We start from the raw sequence: 10,187 nt of genomic DNA, 5'->3' as shown, positions 1-10,187 counted from the left end.
CACAGTTGTATGATTCTGTCCCCTGGAAATTGACAAGAAGCTGTGTCTAAAACTGACATTCGGGGCCATAAACACAACCCCTCTGAAATACCTGTGCAAGACTTCCAAAAAGTCATGCGAGCACAGAACCCCTGGTCTCCCTTTCAGCAGAGTAGAGCTGAGTTGCAGGGAAGGGGAATGTAATAGTGGTTGTATGTAATTTACGCCCATCACCTGTTACACAAGCATGGCTGAAGTAACATGCAAACTCAAGTGGATAGTAGTGGAAACCTAGTCTTTGTACTATTCACCCATTTGTGATGTCAACCCCTCACCCAAACAGCTGAATTAACTGCCTTGTAACTTGCCAGATATCTACAGACCCTTGCACGGTGACCAGATGCAGGTCCTGTGAGGATGAAGAGAAGTCTGTACAGTGATCAAACTCTCTGGATTCAGTCAACATTGGCCAGACAAAGCACTTCAGCTCCTCTTGGTGGGATTCTTGGGGGTCAGAGTGTATTGGGGGAGCATTTGGTAAGGGAAAGTTAATAGATCCCGGTTCTGATTGAATTTACCATATAAATCTGGCGGCACCTTAAAGACTAACAGATTTATTTGGGCATAAGCTTTCGTTGGTAAAAACCCCACTTCTTCAGATGCATCAGATTCATTTGCCTTTGAAGAAGTGTTTTCTTTTTTAACCCATGAAAGCTTACGCCCAAATAAATCTGTAAGTCTTTAAGGTGCCACCGCACTCCTCATTGTTTTTGTGGATACAGACTAACATGGCTACCCCTCTGATACATGTAAATCTAGAGTGATGCAGTTCAAGTCAAAGTGTTACTGAATTAAGAGATAGTGGTAGAACAGATAAGTACAATGCACTTTCCTTGTTTTTATACACATCATGATACAATGGGCAACACTCAGAAGTGGAGAGCAAGAAAGGGTGTCTTTGGTAAAGTCACAATTGTAAAATCACGAAGTGTTCAAATGGGCTATGGAACTCCCAGCCACAAGATATCAATGGGGCCAAGAGCTTAGAAGAATTCAAAGACGGACTGGATATTTTTATGGGTAATGATAACATTCCATTACAGTACTGAGGATAGTTTTCAAAACTCTTGGAAGGGCTCTAAACCTTCCAGATTTCCATCACAAAATGTGTCTGATTAATGGGTGTAAAGGGGGAACTTTCCCTGGGAGCAGGTTATCTCATACCTGTCTATTGTAGGGCTTCTTCTACCTTTCTCTGAAGCATCTGGAACTGGCCATTGCATACTGGGCTAGATGGACTACAGGTTTGCTCCAATCTGGCAGTGTCTATCTTCCTATTTGTGGTGTAAATCCAAGATTATGTTTTTGCTGATATTCCTTGATATCCTGCGAGTCTCTAGACTTGCACTGAGAGCAGAAAGATGTCTTGTTAAATATCATATAGTCTCCTATTCTTTTTTTGTTTCAGGAAGTAAAGTTCAGCACTCCTCGGACCTGCCCAGTGTATTATGTCAGCTGTCAATGACACCAAATTCAACTGTGCAGTGTTCCATCTCACAGGGATACTGGGGAGGAAGATATCCATCTGTGGATATCTATCGCCTTCTGCTTAATGTATGTTATTTCCATAGTAGGAAATTCACTCATTCTGTTCATTATAAAAACAGATCCAAGCCTCCATGAGCCCATGTACATTTTCCTTTCCATGTTGGCCGTCACAGACCTTGGCATATCGATAACTACCATGCCGACAACACTGGATATATTCTTATTTAACTCTATGGAGATCAGCCTCAATGCCTGTTTTGCCCAGCTGTTCTTCATCCACTCACTTCAATGCATTGAATCCTCCATGCTCTTGTTGATGGCCTTTCACCGCTTTGTTGCAATCCGTGACCCGCTGAGATATGTCTCCATCTTAACCCTGCTGAGAACAGCCAAGATGGGACTGGTGTTTGTGCTAAGAGGGGTGGCCATAATACCCCACTCCCCTTTCTCCTGAAACAGTTCCAATACTGTCGAGCCAATGTCTTCTCCCATTCCTACTGCCTGCACCAGGACGTCATGGAGATGGCTTGTTCGGGTATCTCAATCAACAGCATCTATGGCTTGTTTACTACACTCTTAATGGTGAGGTTAGACTCGCTGCTCATATGCCTCTCTTATGTGATGATCCTCAAAACAGTGCTGAGCATCGCATCCACCGTGGAGTGCCTCAGGGCCCTTAACACCTGTGTCTCCCACCTCTGCGCTGTTCTGCTCTTCTACATGCCAATGCTCGGCTTGTCTGTGTTATACAGATTTGGAAAGGGCTCTCCTCCCTTGATTCAGATTCTCCTGGGCTACATCTACCTGCTGGTTCCACCCCTGATGAACCCAGTTGTGTACAGCGTGAAAAGCAAACACCTCTGTGCGAGGATAATCAGTGTGTTCGTGAAGTGAAGGGTCAGTTCATTACCCAGCTCCAACACTGGTGACATGGTAGCCAAAAAACATGGGCAATCTATTCCATCCTGGACCCTTACATCCGAGACGACATGAGCTACTGATCTGCACTGTGTAGCTAGACGTTCAGGTGGAGTCTAAGGCCTGGGGCAATGGGAGAGGGGCTGGTGATAGATGACAGTGCACTGGGGGAAGGAGACCAAGGCAGGCAACAGCATTACAAAGTGACTGTGTTCGTGGAGAGCCTGGTGACTGGTGGGATGCTGGCCCATAAAGAGCCATATCGGAGTCTGCTCCGATCTCGGAACTCCTGTTGATACATTCAATAAAGTGAAGGGGGTTGGATGATGTTTCCCATTACACCTGGCCTGTCACTGTCCCATCTCTGGCTAAACATCCACGGGCCCTGAGAACAGCTGTTCTGCAGTCACACCCCTAGCCCTTCCTGAGCATTCTGGGTGCTGTGTGATCTATGAGAATTGCATCAGCTGTGGACAGGGATATTCAAGGGGCACAGACACCCACCCTTCCCCTATGCCCTCAGCCACATCCTTGTGACAGAGTCATGTCAGAGACATGGTTAATGCAGGAGCCCTAGGAGAAGCCATTCAGGGAGCCCCGTTGATGTCTGTACACATCACATACCTGCTGAGCGCAATCCCCACCAAAGCAGAACAGATCTGCATGTGTGAGTGAGGGTCTTACACACAGAAGACCTGGCAAGAGACTCAAGGCAAAATTCTCTTCTCCTCTCCTTTGTTTGTACTGCCCCAGATGCTTGAGATGGTCCTCAACTCCCCCACAGAGGCACAGCTAGCTCCTTTTCCAGCCCAGCCCATTCAGTGTAGGGTGACTGTTTTTCAAAAGGCAAAAGTGGGACACATACAGGTTTCCCATCCCCTCTGTAACACCATCCCTGAAAGGTGGCCCACCCAGTTTTCCAGTTCTAGCTACGCCACTGGTCCCAAGAACTCCTTGGCTTCCCAAAAGAATGTAAGTTGGGCCAGTTCTGTTCCTCTATCTCCAGAGCAAAGCCTGTAGTGATAGCTGAGATAGATAAGTGTAGATGTGTGACAGCTCCCTGTTATTTTAAAACCATTTTCTCTAATGCTTTGTGCTCTTTTCTAATAAACCTACTTGTTTTAAGGAGGCTGGGGGTGACTGTATGGCTCTGGTCACTAGCACCCAAAGGGAAGAAACTGAGGTGTCCACTGGGACCTGCTTGGTGACAAGCACTTAGCGTAGATGGTGTGTTGTTTCCAGCTTGAAGAGTGGGACAATTAAGAACATAAGAATGGGCTTACTGGGTCAGACCAATGTTCCATCTAGCCCAGTATCTTGTCTTCCAACAGTGGCCAATGCCAGGTGCCCCACAGGAAATAAACAGAAAGGCAATTATCAGGTCATCCATGTGCTGTCACCTATTCCCAGCATCTGTCAAACAGAGGCTAGGGACACCCTCCCTGTCCAGTCTGGCTAATAGTCATTGATGGACCTATCCTCCATGAATTTATCTAGTTCTTTTTTGAACCCTGTTATAATCATGCCCTTTACAACATCCTCTGGCAAGGATTTCCACAGGTTGACTCTGCGTTGTGTGAAGAAATACTTCCTTTTATTTGTTTTAGACCTTCTGCCTATTAATTTCACTTGGTGCCCCCTATTTCCTTTGTTATGCGAATGAGTAAATAACACTTCCTTATTTACTTTTTCCACACTTGTCATGATTAAACTGTGACATTCCTCCCAACACAGTAAAGTACCAGATTTAGAGAGTAACGAGACCATATATCCTGGTTTTATTGTGACAATCCTATTTCTTCTTGGCCAGCGTATATCTTTGTTGAGTGCCTATCAGCATTCAGAGTAGCAACTTGCTCAAGTTGCATCCAAGGTAGTGAGCCACTCAAGACAATTATTCATAAAGTCATAGAATTTAAGGCCAGAAGAAAATATTAAATCATCTAGTCTGACTGCCTGCAGAATTTCACCTAGTTACCCTTGTGTTGGGGACACTGGGCACTACACTAGGTAACTCGGGAGGGTGGAAGACCACGAGTGTCAAGGAATCCCTTCTGTTCTAGGCCCGGATAAACCAAGACCCCTTTGCTTCTTGAACCCTCTGTGATCCTGCATAACTCTGAGGAAGCTAGCATACAAACAGACAGGTTTGCACATGGCTCACCAGCCAAGGCCAGCTTCGGCCTGGGAAACAGATAGATAAGGCAGAAATGTTTAGCAAAAACTAGTAACAAATAGGACCAAATAAGGCAAGGCTCGGGCAATGCTACTGAGAAAAAACACAACTGGCTACTTTAGCTGATTGGCTATGGTATTGTACGGGGCAACAGGTAATTGGTTGCATAAGCTTGTGTAGTGAAGTAGGAAAAGGTATAAAATGTATATTGGAATCTGCTGCACTGGGGCAGGATTTGAGACAGCTCAGTCTCCCTGCACCCTATTTGGAGCTCCAAATAAATCTCTCTGCTTCTCCATCCCATTGTGGTCACTGGTGCGATGCACACCAGGCAATGAACCCAGCTGTTGCTTGCCTCGGGCACTGTGTGCTGGCAACACTTGTATTGAGCCCAATGACTTGTGTTTCACTCATGCATAACTTTCTTCATCTAAATTGTATCTTCTAGGAAGGTATCCAGTCTTGATTTTGAGTTATCAGGAGAATCTACCACTTCCCTTGGGAGTTTGTTCCACTGGTTAAGCACCCTCACCGTTAAAAATGTGTGCCTCATTTCCAGATTTAATTTGTCTGGCTTCAGGTTCCAGCCATTCGTTCCTGTTATACCTTTTTCTGCTAGATTAAAGAGCCAGTTAGTACTCAATGTTTGTCCTGTGCCTGTGCTTGTGCACTATTATCAAGTCAGCTCTCAATCTTCCCAACTTCTGCTCACTACACCCGTTTATACAGCCAAGTGTAAGATGGAAATGACAGAGGAGGAGAAAGACCTTTGTGTATTAGTCAGTCCCAGGATGACTGTGAGCCACTGATATTATGCAGCTGTGAAAAAGGCAAATGAGATCCTAGAATGTGTCAGGCGAGATAGGGAAATATTAATATCCTTATACCAGGCATTGGTGAGATCTCCTCTCGTAAACTCTGTAAAATTCTGGTCACTCATATTCCAGAAATAAGAATTCAGGCTGGAAAAGGGGCAAAGAAGGTCTCCTTTGGTGATCAGGGCAACGAAGGGCCGGTCTTATGAGGAGACTTAAAAAGCTTGTCTGGTTTAGCATTTCAGAAGGCAGGCTGAGCAGGAATCTGTTTGCTCTATAAATACATTGGGGGTACAAACCAGAGAGGCAGATGAGTTCCTGAAACTAAAGGACAGTGTTGGCACAAGAACAAATGGGGATAAACTGGCCAGGAGTAAACTGAGGCTGGAAAAGAAAAGATTTCTGACCATCAGAGGAGGGAAGTTCTGAATCAGACTCCCAACAGGACCAGTGGGGTCAAACCACCCAGCTGATTTTAAGATGGAGTTTGGCAAGTTTATGCGCCAGACAATATGCCAGGGTCTCCTGCCATAACAGGGACTGGGCTCATTCATCCAGGAGGTCCCTCCCATTCTTATGTCTCTATGGGTCACATTTGCCCATTTTGCATCACACTGGGAGCTCATGTGGAGTTCCTTGTCCACTGTGACCCTGCTCCATACCTGGGCTAATGGATTTGTCCGTCAATAGATTCAGGAGAATGCATGACTGTGTGTTTGAGAGTGGTAGCCGTGTTAGTCTGTATCAGCAGAAAGAACAAGGAGTACTTTTGGCACCTTAGAGACTAACAAATTTATTTCAGCACAAGTTTTGGTGGCTAAAGCCCACTTCATCAGATGCATGCAGTGGAAAATACAGTAGGAAGATATATAAATACAGAGAACATGAAAAAATAGGGGTTGCCATACCAACTCAACTAGACCAATCAATTAAGGTGGGCTGTTATCAGCAGGAGAAAAAAAAAATGTAGTGGTAATCAGGATAGACCATTTCAAACAGTTGACAAGAAGGTGTGAGTAACATTATGGGGGAAATTAGCATGGGGAAATAGTTTTCAGTTAGTGTAATGACTCAATCACTCCCAGTCTTTATTCAAGCCTCATTTAATGGTGTCCAATTTGCAGTTCTGCTGTTCTGCTGTTTCTTGTTAGAGTCTGTTTTTGAAGTGTTTTTGTTGAATAATTGCGACTTTTAGGTCTGTAAATTGAGTGTCCAGGGTGGTTGAAGTGTTCTCTGACTGGTTTTTGAATGTTATAATTCTTGACATCTGATTTGAGTCCCTTTATTCTTTTGCATATAGACTGTCCGGTTTAGCCCATGTACATGGCGGAGGGGCATTGCTGGCACATGGGGCTGAAGGTGATGGGTAGTAGAGTTTTGTTACTTTTTATGTTGGGCCTGTCGTGTAATACGTGACTTCTGGGTACTCTTCTGGCTCTGTCAATCTGTTTCTTCACTTCAGCAGGTGGGGATTGTAGTTGTAAGAATACTTGATGGAGATCTTGTAGGTGTTTGTCTCTGTCTGAGGGGTTGGAGCAAATGCGGTTGTATCTTAGAGCTTGGCTGTAGACAATGGAGCACACCTTAATCAATTGGTCTCGTTAAGCGTTGGTATGGTGACCCCCGTTTTTTCATGTTATCTATCTATCTATCTATCTATCTATCTATCTATCTATCTATCTATCTATCTATCTATCTATCTTCCTACTGTATTTTCCACTGCATGCATCTGATGAAGTGGGCTTTAGGCTACGAAAGCTTATGCTCAAATAAATTTGTTAGTCTCTAATGTGCCACAAATACTCCTCATTGACTCTGTGTTATTATCTGGAAAAGGAATTGTTCTTTGTTTCCAGTTCAGTGATGTCACAGTAGTTTAATTTCCTTAGTTTCAGGTAGTCTCAGCATGCTGAGCTGCCAGCTGCCCTGTCCCCAGCCACTAACCCCAGAGAGGAAGGATTGTTCAGTGGTTAAAGTGCTAGCCTGGGACTCAGAAGAACTGGCTTCAGTTCCAGGCTCTTCCACAGACTTCTGCTGTGACCTTGGACAACTCACTTAGTCCCTTTGTGCCTCAGCAATATGTGTTTTAATATGGCTCCATGTAAATGTTTACATCTAGGAACAAGGGACACAGGCCATCCTTACCAGATACGGGACTCTATCCTTGGAAGCAGTGACTCTGAAAAAGACTTCGGGCTCATTGTGGATAATCAGCTGAACATGGTCTCCCAGTGCAAGGCTACAGCCCAGAAAGTTAGTGCAATCCGTGATGTACAACTAGGGGAATGTTGAGTAGGAGTAAAGAGCTTATTTTACCTCTGTATTTGGCACTGGTGTGACCACTGCTGGGATCCTGTGTCCTGTTCTTGTGTTGAAATTGTATGCTGATAAATTGATAAATTGGAGAGGCACCAGTGAAGAGCCATGAGAATGATTAAAGGGTTAGAAAACCTGCCTTAGAGTGACAGACACTGCAGTCTTTGGTAACACTTGGAAATTGTACAGACAAAACCTAAGGAGAATGTTAGACACACTGCCTCCACAGTAGTCAGTGACTAACCCTCCAGCAGTAAACTAAAGGGGGAGGTGTGGTACTTCACCTCATATTCATCACAGTTGCATGATTATGCGATGTTTATGACACAATTCTGATGCATGTGGTACAAGATGTGTCTTGTGAGGAGGCATTGGATAAGTTATGATTTGTTGAATATGGTTATCTTATTTCTTTGCATGTATCATTGTTGTAACCCGAAGTTATGAATATTGACTATGTATCTGTATTTCATATGTGCTTACTCTGGGTAACACCCACAACTAGCCCTTCAGGTACAACAATGAAGAAGCTAGACAGTGCTCCTCACTCATCAGCAAAGAAAATTGACCATGGAAGAGCTTCGCCTTCCTGTGAACATTTAAGCCAGCCTATAAGTAATGGCTGTTATGACTCAGCAGGGTATACAAGGGCAGGGGACCACACCACATGACACTGGACTCCATTTTGTTACCAGTATTTTTCCACAAAGTGGGCTGGGGAGTTGGCTTGAAACAAAGGGTTCCCGCCCTATGGAAAAACTATATAAGGTGGGGAGTGACACAATCTCTTGCCCTCACTTCCCACACAAGAGACCTCCTGGAAACACCTGAGGAACAAAGACTGAACTGGGGGAAGTGCTGGGTCCCATAATAAAGGGATTTCTAGCCTGCGTATGGAAACTTGGTGGACTGCTTGTATCATCAGTCAGGGTGAGAAATTGGTAATTCATATCCAATCTATCTAGAATGTTAGATTTAGTTTGCATTTTAGTTTATTTGCTAGGTGATCTGTTTGCTATCACTTATAACAGAGGTTCTCAAACTATGGCCTGTGGATCACCAGTGGTCCATGAGCTCCATTCAGGTGGACTGTGGATAGTTCCCTCTAAGGTCCATGCCTGGGCGGCTGCACACAAGAAAATGAAGGGCCACCCGCCTAATTAGTGGAGCTAGTGGAGCAGACTTGGCTCCACTAATTAAGTGCCTGCACCCTGGAGAAGATGAACATGTAAGGTGAGGCGGTGGCCTTGGCGGGAATGGCGGGTAGGTGGGAGGGGGCAGTGGGATGAGAAGAGGGGTGGGGGGAATTTGAGATGTTCAAGGCTGTGACAGCCAGAGAAAGGCAAATTTCCCCAGCTCCAGAGCTGTGGATGTTGGGGAGAGTTGGCTTTTATTTGTAGAACAAAAACATGTTAATTATTTTTATATAGTACTTTTATACAAAGCGCTTTACAATACTTAGCTAACAGTACAAACAACATCTGGAAAGATCATTAAGTGGTCCAACGAGACCAGCAGTAATTTTCAAGGGGTCCATGAAAAAAACGTTTGAGAACCACTGACTTATATTCACTTAAAATCCATCTTTTTGTAGCTAATAAACTTGTTTTATGCTTTATCTTTACCATCAGGGATCTGTACAATGCAAACTCGTTAATAGAGGTCACTTTCCCCTCAATGTGGGAGAGATATGCAACAGCCTTTGTTTACAGAGCTGACATTTTGGATCCCCAAGAGAAATTGAAGGTGTCTCATCTGCCTTTCTGGAGTAACATAAATGAAGAAGATAGAAAAATAGAAGACTAGAGTTGGAGGAGACCTCAGGAGGTCATCTAGTCCAATCCCCTGCTCAAGGCAGGACCAACACCAACAAAATCATCCCCAACAGGTCTTTGTCAAAACGGGCCTTAAAAACCTCTAAGGATGGAGATTGCATCACCTTCCTGGGTAACCCATTCCAGTGCTTCACCACCCTCCTAGTGAAATAGTTTTTCTAATAGCCAACCTAGACCTCCCGCACTGCAACTTGAGACCATTGCTCCTTGTTCTGTCACCTGCCACCACTGAGGACAGCTGAGCTCCATCCTCTTTGGAACCCTCCTTCAGGTAGTTGAAGGCTGCTATCAAATCCCCCCCTCACGCTTCTCTTCTGCAGACTAAACAACCCCAGTTCCCTCAGCCTCTCCTCATAAGTCATATGCCCCAGCCCCCTAATCATTTTCTTTGCCCTGCGCTAGACTCTCTCCAATTTGTCCATGTCCTTTCTGTAGTGTGGGTCCCAAAACTGGATGCAATACTCCAGATGTGGCCTCACCAGTGATGAATAGAGGGGAATAATCACTTCCCTTGATCTGCTGGCAATGCTCCTACTAATGCAGTCCAATATACTGTTAACCTTCTTGGCAAGAAGGGCACACTGCTGACTCATATCCAGC

At 44.7% G+C, this 10,187-nt stretch overlaps 1 protein-coding gene across 1 annotated transcript; it reads left to right on the top strand.

Annotated features, from left to right (window-relative positions):
* Positions 1-1,487: 1,487 nt before the first annotated feature.
* On the top strand, positions 1,488-2,421 carry LOC102945448 (olfactory receptor 51G2-like). Its single transcript, XM_037889610.2, is given in 3 exon segments — positions 1,488-1,542; positions 1,545-1,958; positions 1,961-2,421. Coding segments are annotated over 3 exon segments (930 nt in total).
* Positions 2,422-10,187: the final 7,766 nt, after the last annotated feature.

Source organism: Chelonia mydas, chromosome 1 (genome assembly GCF_015237465.2).
Source record: "Chelonia mydas isolate rCheMyd1 chromosome 1, rCheMyd1.pri.v2, whole genome shotgun sequence".
In the NCBI taxonomy this organism is placed as follows: domain Eukaryota; kingdom Metazoa; phylum Chordata; order Testudines; family Cheloniidae; genus Chelonia; species Chelonia mydas.
Note: the sequence above shows the minus strand (reverse complement) of the source record. Positions and strands in the feature narration are given on the sequence as shown.